Genomic DNA, 18,652 nt, shown 5'->3' on the forward strand with positions numbered 1-18,652 from the left:
CAAAAGAAGCTCTTACAGATGATGAATTATTTAGTAGGGTCATATCATCCTTGAGGAAGTTGATGCATAGTGTTTTATGGGTTAATATAAAATGCCTTTAAATCTGTTGTAAGACTTGTACGACCCACACGATCACGGATATAGTGGACTCTCGTTCTCTCTCTCTTTCTTTTCTTGCTCTGTCGCTCACTTGTTTTTCTTTTCTCATGTTGTGATTACAAATTGTCAAACCGACTAAGTATAGCCACAGTTGTGTTCCTCTTCATTTTCTCCCCCCAGTCCTCAGCAGAGAGAAGACGGAGGTGTGAAAATGCCCCTGTGTGACAGAGACAAGTCAGTATAGAGCTCACTGGTAAAGATATTAGGACATTAAGGACCATTCCTAAAACAAGATATGTTTACTTAAAAAGAAAAATGTTTCTGTTTTATTTTGTAAGTTTAAGTTTTGCAAAAAAAAAAAAAAAAAAAAAGATTTATACTGATTCAAATATTTAATCCTAAATTTAAACACCTCGTCCAATTTATTTATTCAATAATTTTTGGTGAAGAAAAATCTAAATGAAAAATGTAAATATGTTTCCTAAGTCCTGGCACATAAATGATGTTGATAAAAAAATTAAATTAAGGTTGGTATTAGTGACAACGGTCAATATTTTTTTTTTTTTAATGAAAAATCCTCAATGTTGAGCTCTATTAATTATCAGTGGAAGTGCAGACTAGTTCTAGTTAAGCTGGTTAGCACAACCTGTTAGATCCTAACCAGTCAATGCCGTAACCACTCAGATGGAAGGAACAGTTTTTACAAACACTTTATGAAGTGTTTTCCCAGTGCTTTTTCCTTGTCTGCTGCTCACAATAGTTGCCAGTGAAGGACTTGAGAAGTATGTAATCTTTTGGATGTTGAAATAACTTGTCTTAATATACAGTCAACTATAATGAAGGCATTTGTAAGTTAATTCCCCAGGAAAGCATAAACACTGCAGCTCTAAGCTGATTTCAAAACATTGCACTGTTTGTTTGAGCATCAGCTCAACCAATGACATGAGTTGGGGGCGGGGCTATGTTTCTCCGACCAATGGCAGACAGGAGAGTGTTCAGGAATCTTCTCTGAAGTGTAATTTTATGGAGTTAGTTGCAGAGAAATCACACACCTACAGTATAAAGAAAATAGATCAAGAAATGGTCTTTTTTTAATATCCTGATCAGAGATTTGAAGAGGGGCAACAGATCATTAATAATCTTTGAGGTGATGCCGCGTTCCTCTCTGTGATTTCTTTCTTTCACCGTGTATCTGTCTCCATTCTCTGCCACCCCCTCCTGTTCTGTCCCTGTCAGTTTAGTTTTTGGCGAGCTGTTAGTTAGGGGTTATCCAGTACGGATGGCTTTCAGAAGCATGCCAATGTTTTGTTGACAGCCCAGCAGTCACGCTACAAACACCCCCTCCTTTCTGTCCACCTGCACCTCTCTCGCTTTCTCTCTTTCTCTCTTTCTCTCTCTTTCTCTCTATTTCTCTCTGAGTCACTGACATGAGCCAGTGTTCCTGATTATGACAATTAGCTTCCTGACAGACACCTCATGCCAGGACATGTTTGAGTTTGTGCGTGCGTGTGTGCGTGCGTGTTTGTGTGTGTGTGTTTGTGTGTGTGTGTGTGCGTGCGTGTGTTAGTTTTAATTTTGGAATTTTAAAAGCCTGTTAAATGTCATTTTGAAGAAATCCTTAGAGAAAGAGAATTTGAGAGTAAGCATTCTATCTATCTATCTATCTATCTATCTATCTATCTATCTATCTATCTATCTATCTATCTATCTATCTATCTATCTATCTATCTATCTATCAGTCTGTACTTCTTTCTGACTGTCTATCTATCATTCTGTGTATCATTTTATCTGTCATTCTATCTATCGTTCTGGATGGGTGTGTGTGTGTGTGTTATATACCTTATATATACAGCCTTTTTAATAAGTGGATGAAAGGATGAACATTGGTCCATCCCGAAAAATTTAATTACGACTGCATAAAACCTTGAAAAGTGCAACACAATTTTTTTTTTATTATTGTTTAAAAATGAAATGCAACATTTAGCGAATCATTGTGTGAAGTTAGCATTCGTGGACCTGATCTGGCGGTGATGAGCCTTCCTGTTGTGATAATGGCTTGTCACAGCATGGTGTGTTGGTGTGTGTGTGTGCACAGGAGTGTGTGCTTACAGGAACGCTGTGGCACAGTGCAGCGTGACAACGCCGGTTTGTTGTGACACCTCTCATGGCGCGAGCTCCAGGAAGGTGTTAAAGATGAGTCGTCGATTCGTGAGGAGCGGCAGCCGAGCTTCAGGGAGTCATCGGCGCAACATTTGGTGGACTTGAAATGATGACTGTGTGCGTGTGTGTGGGGGGGGGGGGGGGGGGGGGGGCGTGCAAGTGTACACTCATAAAAAAAGAAGAAGAAATAAGTGGGAGAATGAAAGACAGCAAAAGAGAAGGAAGAGGTGGAGATCGTGCTGGAATTTGACTCCCACTCAGCAACGAGGCTCGTCATCAACCTCTCAACCCAGCTCTTAATAGTCCCTCAGCGAGGATGGTCAGATGAAGACACACAAGTGAATTCATTCAATTTAAAATCCCCTTGCAGTCCTCCTGTTTGCAGTGTCACAACACACATCGCCGACGCTATCCAAGCAGGTGTCTATGTGAAGACTACACCGCACAAACTCATTTTCTTGAAATCAGTCAGAAATTTGTCTCGGCTTGTTGTCCAGTATAAAATCATTCTTAAAACAAAATGTATTTACTTGAAACGCAAAATAGTGTGGGATCTTAAGATATTATTTTGTACCTTAATTAATTTACCTCACTTAATGTTGTAATATTTCTGTTCAAACTTAGTAAAGAGAATTTGAATAATACCTTTTCCTGGTTTTAGAGACAAGGCTTAAGACTTAAGGATTAAGCTTAGTCCCAGACTAAAATGTAAACCTGAGCTGTTTCATCTGAAAGAAACTTGTGCTGATTGAGCTTAAAATATGTCAATGTTTATTTTTTAAGGCAAGTTTGTAAAATTTACTTAAATGTCCTAATTAAATTCTGGCCTAATACTGGCTTAGTCTAAGCCCTGTCTGTGAAACCAGGCCCTTATGTAGTTTTGCTTCACTAGTAAATGTATCTTGTTTTAAAGTTCGGTAACACTTTCTATGACACCGTATTTATAATACGTTACAAAGGTATTCTTAAGGCATTATAACAAATGCATAATGCATTATAAAAAAATAAAATAAAAAAAACTTATATGTTGTATCATCTCATAAATATTCATAATAACAGTTTTAATGTGTTATAATATTTACGTATTTGTGGTTATAGCTTTTAAGAATATAATGATTTTATAACACAATGAACACGTTTCATTTACTTAAGTTACAATGGATTATATTTCTCATAACTATAATGTATTACAAGTCTCTTATAATGTATTATAAATCTTGCCATGTTACTAATGTTACTTTACTTAAAGCTGACAAAGACCACTTATAATAATAATAATAATAATAATAATAATAATAATAATAATGTTAATGTTAATAAAGTTTCTCAAACAACCATGAGATCAGATATCAGATCAGATGAATTTGTAATGTTACACATTTGCTTTAGTTTTAACTATTTTTATTGTTATATCAGTTTGATTATTTGGGTCTATTTTTGCATTTGAAAGTATTAACTAGCTCCAGGCAAAATTAACATTAGCCTCACAGGAAATACTTAAATAACACTCAACACCTAACCACTCACAAGATAAGAAACTGTGCAGGTCTTAAATAAACCTGTCACATATGTCAAGACATGATGATATCGTCCATTATAAATGTAAAAGTAGATGGTGTTATAAATAATCAATACTCTTAAAAGTTAGAACACAAATACATAAGTTTTATAAAGTATTATAATTGTTATGAATATTCATGAGACACAACTTTTATATATATGAGTATACAATTTTTTTTTTCTTCATTGTGGGGTGAAATATGACCTGGACATGTGGACATGTTCTTGGCAGGTGTGATTCCCCCCTCCATGGCCTTGTTGCCGGTAATGGGAGAGGATATGTGACAACCAGGACCCCACACAGAGGGACTCTCACCCTTCTCCCCAAACCCGCTTTGAACACTGAATGTATATGGTGTTTTAAGCATAACCCTGTATAGACAGTTAGTTCCCGGCACGCTTGTGTGTGTGTGTCCTCAAGCTACGACCGTAAGTCACCCCAGAACAGTTCTCCAGGACCCACCCCTGTTTATTTTACTGGCAAATCCAATCTTGACTCCCTCCGTAACGCCAACTCTCATGAAACAAAAGCCACTCTGTCAGGTTATCTCCCGCTAACCTCCCCTCTCTCTCTCTCTCTCTCTCTCCCCTCTACCATTTTCTCTTTTCATTTTCCTACAGTGGTAATGAGATGTTTCATTATTTGCATTTCACAGCTTTTAATAGCGAGAGAATTTAGGCTAAGCCCTGGGTTGTCGAAAAGGGAGCCTCCACTGGAGACACGGCTGGCTTCAGGGCCTCTGAGGCAGTGAATAGCCCAGAAATACACTAGGACAGAAGGAAAGAGGGAGGGAAGGAGGGAGAGAAAGATGGAGGACAGAGGCCAGATAGCATCACGCTGCAAGAAGTGCCTCTGCCAGGTACGGTTTTAAGGGTTAACAGGTTAACTACTTTTTGCCTGGCCTTAACACTTTCCACTGCATTTTCATTGGTTAAAGGAAAAAGAGGCTATTTTTAAAGGGGAAAGGCATTAGTGAAGCCGATGTGTTATGGGCTGATTCTGTGATTATAAAGAGACTAATGAATGCAGTGTTTCTGTAACACACAGGCATTGCCAGCATACCTTCCGAGGGAGTTTGTCACAGTTCTTCAAGGTGTAGATCAATGGAAATGTTTACCCGGCGTTTGGGGAAAGTGTGCCAGAGCATTACTAAAGAGTAGCGATAAGGCCTTCGTGTGCTTATGAGTTTGCATGGGAGTACAGATCAAAAGTAGCTCTACCTTCATTTCCAAAATGGTTTGTATTTTGCCACGTTGATTTTAAAACCTCTCTGGAATGTCCAGCCACATCCAAACTTTATAGAGTGTGCGTAATTGTCAATCATACCGGTTCTTCTGCCATAGAAGTAACAACGAGTCTATGAAGTCTATGAGAATATGAATTATGGCAAGTAGTTCAAACTGAATTTGGTGGCAAAAGAACAATTATTTTAACGTAAAAACTCATGTATATGACATACTAATGTTGTCACATTTCCTATTATCTAACATCCAAACACTTAAAATATCTGTTTTATGAAAATAATTTAATGCTGTTTTAGTTCTTGCTGTTCAAACAGTAAAGCCTGGCACTAGCAGCAAGGAATTGGGTTTGATTCCCAGCGAATGCAAGAGTTTAATGTACATGTGGCAGTTGTGAATGTTTCTATTATTACTGTTATTTTGATAATAACAATGATTCTAGATGATGGAATGACGAAAAAGCTGTCGAGTCCCGTGTGAACGTGGAGAAGTTAAGAGGCCAAAACTTGCCGTTAGCGTGAGAGGGAATACCTGAAACTCTCCGCTAAGTTTTAGCAGGTGAGCTCAGGGCAAAGTCTCATTGAGAAGTCCAGGGTAGGACCTTGCAGGACCTCAGTTTAGCGGAGAGCACGGCGGGACGAGGCCTTGATGTGAACCGGTAAACACTCCAGTCTCTCTTCTGTCCCTGTTTCACACCACTCTCCCGACACTCTGACCTATCCAGCGTTTCAGCACGGACTCACCTTCACTGCTCCGGCTTAATGCTCAAGAGGAGGTAAAGGAGGACGCGGGTGGGGGGGAGAGAGAGGTGCTGAGCCGGGTGGGGTTAAGACTCTCAAAGCCTTTTAGATCCGCTCTCGTCACATTCTCGGTGGTGTGACAGGCTCTTGTCACCTGGGCCAGCTGGAGTCTTGCCTAAAGACAGACGCTGAGATAGTGCTGCTCAGTCTATGAGGAGATATAGGGTCCGCTCACAGAGAGAACTCTGGGATCTTGGCTTAACAAATCCAAAATGTTCTTGTTCTCATTATTTTATTAATGTATTTATTTTTCTAAAATGTTTTCTCTTTTAATATATATCTTAAAATGTAATGGATTCCTGTGATGCAAAGCCGGATTTCCAGCATCATTCCTCCAGTCTTCAGTGTCACATGATCTTCAGAAATCACAATCTGTTGTTTTGATGCTCAAGAAACATTTCTTATTATTATCAGTGTTGAAAAGAGTTGTGCTGCTTCATATATCTGTGGAAACAATTATAAACAAAATCAGGATTCTGTGGTGAAAGTTCAAACGTACGGCATTTATTTAAAATACAAATCTTTTGTAATATTATAAAAGTCCTTACTGTCACTTTTGATCCATTTAATGGATTTCTGCTGAATAAAAGTATATATATATATATATATATATATATATATATATATATATATATATATATATAAAGCTTTTAAACAATAATGTATATAAAGACTTTTCTTTCAGTGCTTTTGCATGCCACAAAAAACACTTTCTTTTAATCATCTTCATTTTGGAGCTCATCTTAGCAAATATTCATACATGCAAGTAACGGCAATAATGTTGAATAATAGATCAGCATATTATAGAATTTAATTAAATGTTGAATTGACTGGTAGTCCTGATTATATTCAACATTTATATGCTGAAAACACCATCAAAATGGCAGCACATAAAGTATCTGAGACGTTAAGTCGCTCTTGCTGCAGTCAAATATATTTCCCCATGTCCCCCATGTTATTTATCTATTAATCCTTCTGTACCTAGAACAGATTGTGCCAGAGAACATATCGTAACTCACTTCCATTTAGCTTGCTTTGAGAGTGAAGTAATCAAACTTGGTACTTTTATCATTATCATTTTCCATTATGGTTTCAAACTTTCATTAATATTAAACATTGGTGCATTGTATAGACCTTGTTACTAATACAGATCATCTTTGGTTTATGTGTTTTAATATATATTTATATTTTAACATACAGTTGGTACGGAAACTATTTAGACCCCCTTAAATATTTAACTCTTTGTTATATTGCAGCCATTTGCTAAAATCATTTAAGTTCATTTTTTCTCTCATTAATGTACACACAGCACCCCATATTGACAGAAAAACACAGAATTGTTGATATTTTTGCACATTTATTCAAAAAGAAAAACTGAAATATCACATGGTCCTAAGTATTCAGACCCTATGAGTACTTATGAGCAATGCATGTTGTGCTGATATCTTAATAATTAATATTATAAATAGCTGAAACTGTCTTGTCAATGGAGTGTATCAAAGCCAAAACACTTTTTCTTCTCATAAATTGCTTGTCTATTTATACTGCTACCCTAATAGTTATAAATAGTGAGACTAAATGCATCCACCTTTTATCCTCAGCTCATTTATCTCTATATTTGTCGTAACACTGCATTTTTATCATGATTTAAAAGATACCCCAGCGTAGCACCCGTAACCGTATTTAACTGTGCTTAATCCTCATTTTCTCTTTTGTTTTATTTGGCTAATCTTTTAAACCAGTACTTCTTGTTTAATGAGTCATTTACTTATTTTTTTTGTCTCAGTCAGACCACATTTAAACAGCAGTTTGTTCAGTCAATTAATGATTTTACCACCAGCTGTAAAGCCAATTTAAGGGTATGCTGGTAGTCTTTGCCTGATTAAATTTAGCTGTTTTATGACTTAAAATGCAGCAGCTGAGCTTCGTGAAGCCCTCATAAAACTTTCATGAACTCTGAAAAAAAAGAAGGGGTTTTTCGCATGTTGGATACTGTTTCTGCTATTTGTTTTTTAAAGGCCTGCACCCTTTTTGTTCCACTTTGCCTGTTGCCAGCTCTGTGAAATTGGGGATTAACCCCTCGGATAATGGCCCTGATGTCCAGTTGAGTGGTTTAAAATGACTGGCTTCCTGAGAAACACACTGACGCATACATGACTTACACCCTCTGAGCGCTCGCTGTCTCCATCTTCCCATTTCTGCCACCTCCTCGTATGTCACGACTAGCCTTCCCACCATCAGAAACGAAAAGAAAAAGAAAGAAAGTTGGCCATCTTTCCCCCATCCCCTCCAAGAACATCAGAACCACCTCAACAAAAATAAGGAAGAGCATACATAGAAGTATATGCATGAGTGTTCATGTTAAAGTGTGTGTGTGTGTGTGTGTGTGTGTGTGTGTGTGTGTGTGTGTGTGTGTGTGTGTGTTTACTTGGCCGGAGGAACCCAGTCACTCCAGATCTGAGTGTTTGCGGGTGACAGGAACAGTAAGCGGTGTTGGCACTCTTTAACACTCTATCCTTGGACTCTTAGGCTGCTCTGGCCTCCATTCTTTGCACACTTCTTCCCTCCAATCCCATTACAGGCCTAACCCTAACCTTAACCTTACTACTACAACTTCTTACACCTTCTATTTTGGTACAGACGAAAGCTGGGCTGCAGTTAGGCTAACTGTGAACTCAGTAGCTGCGATGTAATGCAGGGTAGATAATATCATGATGTTGTGCTCCTGGTGCTGAAACATTGATGGATAGTGGTTATCAACCCTTATTAAAGCAATTGCTTCCAATCATGTATAATCATCTGAACAACACTGTTAGATGATGTAGTTTCACAGGGACAATTTCTGACCATTTCACTGTAATTGAATGCAGTCAGAGAGCTTCATTTAAAGCCATCAGCCTACTTTTGGAGAGCAATTTTTTTTTTTTAAGTCAACATCAAAATTGACCCTATTAAGTTTTTGGTCATGTTGTGAATGAAATCTGTGCACATTATTTCACCAGTCACATCAAGACCACTTTTTGCTATCCAGTCAAATCAAGACACGCCCTACACTATTTTGACATTTAATGTCTCGTTTCACTTGTAAAACAAAGGCATGTATTAATTTTAACTCTTTAATTTGTTGGTTAATGCAATGGGCTTCGATGGCTATTTAACATCACAAAGTATTGCTCTTGCATATAGCCTTTCCCACAATATAAAATGTAAAAAATGGTCTTGCACTTGCGCTCCGTATGGTTCACCAAGGTTATGTGAACCTGCTGTCTATTATGCATTTCTCTTTTAACACTCTTTCATTTTGTCTAACAAGCTTCAGATGCTTCTTGTTCCAGTGAAGCAGAAAATCTGATTAGTCTGACTGCACTCTGTCTCATTCAGTGTTTAGCCTGGTTACACGTCTGTCAATTGTGTTGTTTATGTTTATTGTTGTGTTGCACTTGATTGCCCAGATTGTCATGTAACTCAGTCGGCCAACGAAGAGATATTAATATTCATTGTTGGTTGTACAGTTGAAGTAGTTCTGAGTTGTCACATGAAAAGAACTGACTAATTTGGGGAGTCTGGGGTGCAAAGTGTCATTATTTACTGAGCTGTTACTTCTCATTGTCAGTGAAAAATTAATTGGTCTTGGGGGTTAAAAGGGAATAGATGAAAAGACTCTCTGATGTTAAAGGGATAGTTCATACAACAATTCTGTCACCTTTACACTCTCAGAAAAAAAAAGCCAAAAGCCACTAGGGTGGTACCCTTTCAAAAGGTGCTAAATTGCACCGTTTAAGTGCTAAGATGGTACCATTTAAGTGCTAATATGTACAGTATTGTTCAAAATAATAGCAGTACAATGTGACTAACCAGAATAATCAAGGTTTTTCGTATATTTTTTTATTGCTACGTGGCAAACAAGTTACCAGTAGGTTCAGTAGATTCTCAGAAAACAAATGAGACCCAGCATTCATGATATGCACGCTCTTAAGGCTGTGCAATTGGGCAATTAGTTGAATTAGTTGAAAGGGGTGTGTTCAAAAAAATAGCAGTGTGGCATTCAATCACTGAGGTCATCAATTTTGTGAAGAAACAGGTGTGAATCAGGTGGCCCCTATTTAAGGATGAAGCCAACACTTGTTGAACATGCATTTGAAAGCTGAGGAAAATGGGTCGTTCAAGACATTGTTCAGAAGAACAGCGTACTTTGATTAAAAAGTTGATTAGAGAGGGGAAAACCTATAAAGAGGTGCAAAAAATGATAGGCTGTTCAGCTAAAATGATCTCCAATGCCTTAAAATGGAGAGCAAAACCAGAGAGACGTGGAAGAAAACGGAAGACAACCATCAAAATGGATAGAAGAATAACCAGAATGGCAAAGGCTCAGCCAATGATCACCTCCAGGATGATCAAAGACAGTCTGGAGTTACCTGTAAGTACTGTGACAGTTAGAAGACGTCTGTGTGAAGCTAATCTATTTTCAAGAATCCCCCGCAAAGTCCCTCTGTTAAAAAAAAGGCATGTGCAGAAGAGGTTACAATTTGCCAAAGAACACATCAACTGGCCTAAAGAGAAATGGAGGAACATTTTGTGGACTGATGAGAGTAAAATTGTTCTTTTTGGGTCCAAGGGCCACAGGCAGTTTGTGAGACGACCCCTAAACTCTGAATTCAAGCCACAGTACACAGTGAAGACAGTGAAGCATGGAGGTGCAAGCATCATGATATGGGCATGTTTCTCCTACTATGGTGTTGGGCCTATTTATCGCATACCAGGGATCATGGATCAGTTTGCATATGTTAAAATACTTGAAGAGGTCATGTTGCCCTATGCTGAAGAGGACATGCCCTTGAAATGGTTGTTTCAACAAGACAATGACCCAAAACACACTAGTAAACGGGCAAAGTCTTGGTTCCAAACCAACAAAATTAATGTTATGGAGTGGCCAGCCCAATCTCCAGACCTTAATCCAATTGAGAACTTGTGGGGTGATATAAAAAATGCTGTTTCTGAAGCAAAACCAAGAAATGTGAATGAATTGTGGAATGTTGTTAAAGAATCATGGAGTGGAATAACAGCTGAGAGGTGCCACAAGTTGGTTGACTCCATGCCACACAGATGTCAAGCAGTTTTAAAAAACTGTGGTCATACAACTAAATATTAGTTTAGTGATTCACAGGATTGCTAAATCCCAGAAAAAAAAATGTTTGTACAAAATAGTTTTGAGTTTGTACAGTCAAAGGTAGACACTGCTATTTTTTTGAACACACCCCTTTCAACTAATTGCCCAATTGCACAGCCTTAAGAGCGTGCATATCATGAATGCTGGGTCTTGTTTGTTTTCTGACAATCTACTGAACCTACTGGTAACTTGTTTGCCACGTAGCAATAAAAAATATACTAAAAACCTTGATTATTCTGGTTAGTCACATTGTACTGCTATTATTTTGAACAATACTGTACCTTTAAGATATACAAAGGTTTAAAATTTGAAAAGGTTCCACCCCAGTGACAGCTTTTGGACCTTTTTTTTCTGAAAGGGTATGTTGTTCCAAAAAAGTTTGAATGTTCTTTCTTAAGTGGAACTTAAAGGTGGAATCACGTTTTTGGGTGACCTGTCCCTTTAAATTAACAACATTGCTCAGTTGTTGTTAGTGATGGGAAGTTCGATTCTTTTTCCAGGTTGAAAAAACAATATTACTCCGGGATATTGGTTTATTCTGACTCAGAGGGAGTGACAGTCATGTTAAAAAAGTTAACAGCTTAAGTCATTTGTGGATTAATGCATATTAGAGAAGCGAACCGTTTCAAATGATTCAGTTTGATTTGGTGAACTGGTTCAACCGGTTCACTAAGAAGAAACGTTTAAAATGAACGATTGGTTCACGAATCCAGACATCAATGAAGTGCACTGCAGAATGACTGCATTATAGCAATCAAATAAAAAAAAAAAGCCTCAAGCAAAGCAGTTGGAGGCTAACTTAAAACTATTAAATAGGGGGGAAAAAAGTCACTTGTCACTGTCATTCTCTTCTTCTTTCAGTCTTCCAAGAAAGGTGTATTTGTACAAGTGGACATGGGAGAGGCAGAAGATTGATTTGATCTTACAAGCCATCAGGTTGAGAGGAACTTTCCTAAACATGACCTGAAGTGTGCCGGCCCCGCAGCAAACGCTGCTGTCACTATAGTGAACGGAAGCTGTCATGATGCAGTCAGGCAGATGCGAGCTGACAGCCGGAACGCTCACAAAACAAATCATGCCCCATTTGGTAACACTCCACGTCCCTGTGATTTAGCCCCAACCAGGATGGCTTCTGTGCTGCTCATAGAGGATGCTAGTAGGGAGGAGTAGCCTACTGGGGATATCGGTGTGTATGTGTGACAATGTCGGTGCATTTTCATGTAGGAAGTTGCATCTCAGTGAGTGTCAGTGATTAGTAAGAAATGCTAGTTCAGACATCTACTCATGAATCAGTTTATGGGTGAACCTTACAAAGACTGGATAATGTTTAATTCTAAAATCCAAAGAAAAAGCAAAACAAGAAATCACATTTTCACAAAGAAGTTTTAAAGCATATTTTTATGACCATTAAAGGAATAGTTCACCCAAAAGTTAACCTTTGCTGAGAATTCTCACCCTCAGGCAATCCAAGATGTACATGTAGATGTGTTTGTTTCTTCTTTAAAATAGAATGGGAGATATTTGGAGAAGGAGAGTCCAGACATCTGATAAAAACATCACACTAATTCACAAGTAATCCACACCACTCCAGTCCAATAATTACAGTTTGTGAAGTGAAGTGTGTTTTTTAAGAAATAAATCCATTTTAAGACAAGACAAGCATTTGTGTGTTTTTTTTTTTTAAGAAAATAACCGTTTAGCTAGATAAGACCCTTTTTCCTCAGATGGGGTTGTGTAGAGCCCCTTGAAACTGCACTGAAACTGAAACTGAAACTTGACCTTCAGCCTGTTGGGTTCCATTGAATTCCACTATATGGAAAAAAATCCTGGAATGTTTTCTCAAAAACATAAATTTATTTTTGACTGAGGAAAGAAAGATATGAACAACTTACATAGATGACATTATCAGGAAACTTTTATTCTGAAAGTGAACTACTCCTTTAATGGCCTGGAGTTATCTGGATTACTTGTGGATTATTGTGATGATTTTATCAGCTATTTAAACTCTCATTTTTACAGCACCCATTCACTGCAGAGGAACCATCGGTAAGTGATGTAATGTCAAATTTTTCCTAAATTACGCTAAATTAGTGTTTGCAGATTGCATCAATATGCCAATAGGTAGCAACAAGTCTTCATGTATAAGTCAGTGAATCATTCACTTAGCTGAATGCGTAGAAAAAACAGTAACTGGCAATATTGTGTCTAAAAGAAAAGTTGCCGATGTGTTGTATTAAAGCAAGTGTTGCTTGTTACACCGACTTCTCAGAAATTACTCAAAATGTCTTTACTAGTTTGAACATGACATTATTAAATTGGTAACTGTGTTTTGGATGCATTGCAGGCTACAGCCATTATGCACAGTAATTGTAAAAAAGAATAATAGTTTGAATGTTTTTCCCCCCAATTTAACGCCCAGGAATCTGCAGACTATTTTTTGCAACCCTTTAGGGGGGAAATCTGTCGAATTGTGTGAAATAGATTTGGTTAAATACTTAAAAATGGTTAAACATTGAGCTGAGACTACTTCACTTTTATTATAGCTGACAGCATTATCACATTATACCATATATTTAATAAACAAAAAGAGTTCTACAGGCAGAGATTGCATGTAAACAACTTTAAAATGGTTTAGTAGTGTGACTATTGACAGTCCCTGACATTGCTGGTAACCTCTTTTGCATTTCGAAAAATCTTAAGATTGATATTAAATCAAGTGAAGGATTGCTTTTTCATGGAGCGCAGCATCAAAATCTAGAAATTCTCACTCATCACTGAAATCCTGTCTTCATAAAAGACACCTACGAGCACAAAACCTGAAAGAAGAAATTGACCATAGCTTTGAATTGTTATTACTAAGGTCTTCTATCTCCGTAAAAAGTCATTTAAGCACTAAATGTCACTAAAATGCCATTCTGAAGTAGGTGACACGCATTGGCCAGCTCTGATGGCTTGTGGCTGGTTGTCTGCTGGGCTACAGCCATCACCTTTCCTCACTTAAAATGAATTATCTGTTTGGCAGCTCCATTTTCCACTTTATTATTCAACTAACTCACAAAATGGTAATTAAATGAAACAATTTAGTAACAAAAAAAGAGAAAAGTGAGAAGAGGAGAGGCGATGATTGTGTTAAAGTGCTTTACACACTCGCTGGGTGATTTTATTTGGCAGCTAATAAAGCGAACAGAGAAAAACATCATGATTAAAGGGTTGAACAGTGAACACCTGAGCATCTCTGCTATAATCATTAAGATAGAGAGGGGGGAGGAGAGCTAGATGAGGCAATGCATTGTTCTTGAATGGGTACAGAGGAGAAAGAGAGAGAGAAAATATAAACACACGACACACTCAGCTAGGATGGTGGGGGAAGCATGGGGAGAATCTCTCAAAAACGGTCAAAAATTACTCGGATTGCAGTTCACCCCCCAAAATATTTTTTTTATGAATTGCATCATGATGTTATTTTTATGACAGTTAAGCACATTTTACTTGTACTGTATTAATCTGAGCCTCCTGTTCAGTCATTGGCTGTGTTTGGATTGGTTTAATAACATTACTGTTCTATATCTGCAGTATGTAGTATGTCTACTGTGCACAGTATTTATAGAATACCAGGATTGCCCAAATGGGCAACAAACAACATAAAACACTGTGCACAGTACTGTATCTCCCAATGTAATGCACTCAATTTGATGTAACATTTCTAATGTGACAAATTACCTGGCAGCTGGTAGCTGTTGTTTGTTAGATCTGTCAACACAAGCTCAATCAAAACAGAATTTGTTGATTACAGCAGAAAATAATTTTATACGCAAACCCAGTTTAAACAACTTTACATATCAAACAATAAAGTTGTTTTAATTGAATATAAATGTCTTAACAAAAATATGACCTTCGTATTTTTTCCCTAAAACCCTCCAGAGACTGGCACATCCATTGCAAGTTAATGTATGCATTTTTGCTTTCACAAGTCAAAATGATTTTCTCTTTATGACAAAAATAATGTCCCATTAAGCTTAACTTTTGAAGTACATTTCCTTAAGTCTTAAATTGCAAAATGCAAAATAATAGTTTCATTGATAATAATAACTGGATGGCACGCATATGGTCATAATATGTGACAACAATTTATTCTTGCATACTACTTTTTTAAAATGGCATTATTAATTGTTTAATAATGTCCGCTGTTTCACAGTAGCCTACTATTAGTGTAAGCTGGTATTTTGTTCCAGACATAGCTATTCTCTCTTTATGCAGGAACTTGTGGTCTGTTTCTTGCATCTCCAGCAACTTTACTAACCAGGGTTTGTGTATTGTGTGTTGTCCTCCTTTAGACTCTGTTCAGAAGAAGCAGCCACCCGTTAGTCCAATGAATAACCGGAAGGAAGACATGGAGATCACGTCGCACTACCGGCAGCTCCTGCGGGAGCTGAACGAGCAGCGGCAGCACGGCATCCTGTGCGACGTATGTGTGATCGTGGAGGGCAAGATCTTCAAGGCGCACAAGAACGTGTTGCTGGGCAGCAGCCGCTACTTCAAAACACTTTACTGCCAGGTGAAGAAGGGCTCAGAGCAGCAGGCCACCATCACACACCTGGACATCGTCACAGCTCAAGGCTTCAAGACCATCCTTGACTTCATGTACTCCGCCCACTTGGCGCTCACTAGCAAGAATGTGATTGAAGTGATGTCGGCTGCCAGCTATCTGCAGATGACCGACATAGTGCAGGCGTGTCACGGCTTCATCAAGGCAGCGTTAGACATCAGCATTCGCTCCGAGCTTTCAGACGAACTTGCGGATATTGAGATGGGCAACGTGGTGAGCTCTATGGGAGGTGGGACTGGGCCTGGTGTGGGTGGAGCCTCGGAGGCACTGGCGTCCATGATTTCGGCCCGCAGTTCCTCGCCGTGGTTGGCCAGACGCACCAGCCCGGCCAACTCATCTGGAGATTCAGCCATCGCTAGCTGCCACGAAGGCGGTAGCAACTATGGCAAAGAGGACCAGGAACCCAAAAGCCATGAGAGCCAGGAGGATGCTTGTTTGCAGCCCTTGTGGCCTACTGATTACCGTTCTGTCCAGGTCAAAGAGGAGCAGGTCTCCCCCTCCAATCTGCAAGATGGGGCTGGCCGAGGGGCACAAGGCATGCCTGGAGAGCATAGTGGACGAGGAGAGGGGGGCTGGCAACCTCCAGGCTCAGGCCGCAGGAAAAACCGCAAGAACAAGGACACAGTCAGGCACATAACCCAACAGAATGAAGGGGACAGTCGGACGGCATCGCCACTGCCATCCATGGTCTCCAATCCTGGCTGGAGCTACGGCAACCAGGACATTTCTGGTAGGATTACTATATTTTATGGTGTCAACATATCACATTATGTAACTGGGAAACATTTTGCAACTTCATTGGGCCGACTGTTGACCTTTCATCAGAGGATGTTTGGTCTTGCAGAACAGAATGAATATGCATACTTCCCTACTGTATAGTGCAAAAAATGGGCAACTCCGGTTATGAAAAGCCACTGTCCTGCAGAGTTTAGCTCTTTCTCTAATCAAGCACACTTAATTTATTAGTAACTCTGAATACTTTGGTTAGATATTTCAGCTATGTTTGATTTGGGATGGAGCTAAACTCTGCAGGAGAGTGGCCCTCCATAACCAGAGTCCCCAAGGACTGGAGTGGCCCATACCTGATACAGTAGGTGAAAAGTACATGAAATAAGTTCCGAATCCTGGTAATCATGAAACAGTAGGCGAAAAGTACCCAGATGACCTACTTCTTTCGGAGAGATACTAAAGTACACATTCAATGGACACTTCACTGTCCCATGAGGCTACCGGAGAGGAGTTGTGAATGGCAGTGAAGCGCTGACGGCGTAGGTGGTGGATGTAGTACATACATTCATACTACAATATGTGAACTATACTTTTTAACGGTTATATAGTTTCTCTTTGCAGTACCTAGATGGTATACAATTTCGGACACACCTTAAGCGCCTACTTGGCAAGCACTGCCTCGTGGATCCCGTGAGAGTGAACTCTCCTGGAATACTTTGCCACCGTGTTTGATTGTATAATTCAAACCCAGATAGAAATAGAACTCTGATGAAGATGAAAATTATTGTTGTAACACTAATAGTATAACAGCATGACAAACTACAGATTGAGGTGGGGAATTTGGGGTTGAAAAAACTCATTTCCTCATTAATATCGGAAAGACACATGGGACGTGAGGCAGCCTCATCAACCTAAAAACAAAATCCGTGCTGAGGAACAGATCACGCCAGCGAGCGGGGATGAGGCCCTACCTGTCTCGGAGACTGTTGCTTATAGGTATGTAGATCATTAAAAGTGTGGCAGCTCTAATCTCTGGTGTATTTGTGCAGGCCGACTGTGAAATGGGCACACACACACTTTCAGAAAACAGGATAATTGAATTGACCTTGGTGGCAGTGTGAGGATTAAATTGTATGTGTGTGTGCAAGTGTGTTGGGACGGGGGGTGCCCCAAGGTCTTCTGAAGTGTGGAGAAGAAGGGATAAAGTGAAGGAGAGAGAGAGGGAGGGGAATACGCTGAGATCTGCATCAGCTTAGCGCGAGTTTACCTTCTTAACTCTCGAGACACTCTCTCATCCTCTCTATTTGCCAGCCCTGCTACCTGCGGCTCCAACAGAAATAACTGCACTCGCTGACCCAACCCCACAGATCAAATATCAAGTGCAAGACTCCACACATCTAAGTACACACCAGCTCATTGTACTGTGTACACACATGCTTACAAAAGTCATGTCCATTCCTGCAACACAAATAGTGCACATTTATATTCCTCATGCACTGGCCCTTATAAGCCAAGCTAATGTGCTAGTCAAGCTTTTGAGGTCAAGTTAATTACGTTCTAAATGGAATCGAAACATTTTCAAATCTAAAATCGTATTAACCGTTTGTAAAACTCAGTCCGCTGAGGAACTAAACGGTGAATTGCTTTGGATGTCATTTGATAACATGGGCAGTATCTCAATGCTCAGTGAAGATGAGAATATTGCTTGGTACACAAAACAGGCTCAGGCTTGGATGAGTCGGATCAGGGTGAGAAAAACAGGACGTTATGAAAGCCTTCATGTCCTGCTCTGGGTTTTGGACTCTGCTGCAGTTTTCCTAGTAAATTGGTGGATTCTTAAGGTGTTCAGACTGACAGGATTGTCCAAAACCTATGAGAGTGGCTACTTTGGCAAGGATGCTTTGTTTATTTAAACCTAACAAGATGTATTTTATCACCCACCTGTTATATGTAACATGAGCATGTTTAAGTCTCATTAAGAGAGCATGAATATAAGCTTCAGAGCTTTAGTAATCAGTAGGACTCTCTAAATGCTCTCATAAGTGATTTCTGCTACCATGCAATCCATGTCCATGTTGAGGTCCAGTCACAAGGTAGAGTTTTCTCAGATTTGGTTAAAGGGTACAGGAAGTGTCTAGTTGCAGGGCTAATGGTTTGCATGGTTAAGGGTGCCGCTTGCTGACAGCACTAAATGGGATCTCAGGATGCTGATGTCCAAGTTGCATTGTGCACAGACTAATGGTTTTAAGAAGCTTGTAATTGGTAGTTGGCATGTTTATAGAACTGCAT

At 39.2% G+C, this 18,652-nt stretch overlaps 1 protein-coding gene across 3 annotated transcripts in view; it reads left to right on the forward strand.

Moving 5' to 3' along the window:
* Positions 1–18,652, forward strand: part of LOC113070290 (zinc finger and BTB domain-containing protein 46-like) — an 81,506-nt gene that overhangs the window by 18,374 nt on the left and 44,480 nt on the right. For all 3 annotated transcript variants that reach the window (XM_026243533.1, XM_026243534.1, XM_026243532.1), the window contains exon 2: positions 15,363–16,364. In XM_026243533.1, coding sequence (XP_026099318.1) covers positions 15,398–16,364 — 967 coding nt within the window. In that variant the 5' untranslated portion in view covers positions 15,363–15,397. The remainder of the gene's footprint in view (positions 1–15,362; positions 16,365–18,652) is intronic.

Source organism: Carassius auratus, unplaced genomic scaffold (assembly GCF_003368295.1).
Source record: "Carassius auratus strain Wakin unplaced genomic scaffold, ASM336829v1 scaf_tig00003633, whole genome shotgun sequence".
Lineage (NCBI taxonomy): Eukaryota > Metazoa > Chordata > Actinopteri > Cypriniformes > Cyprinidae > Carassius > Carassius auratus.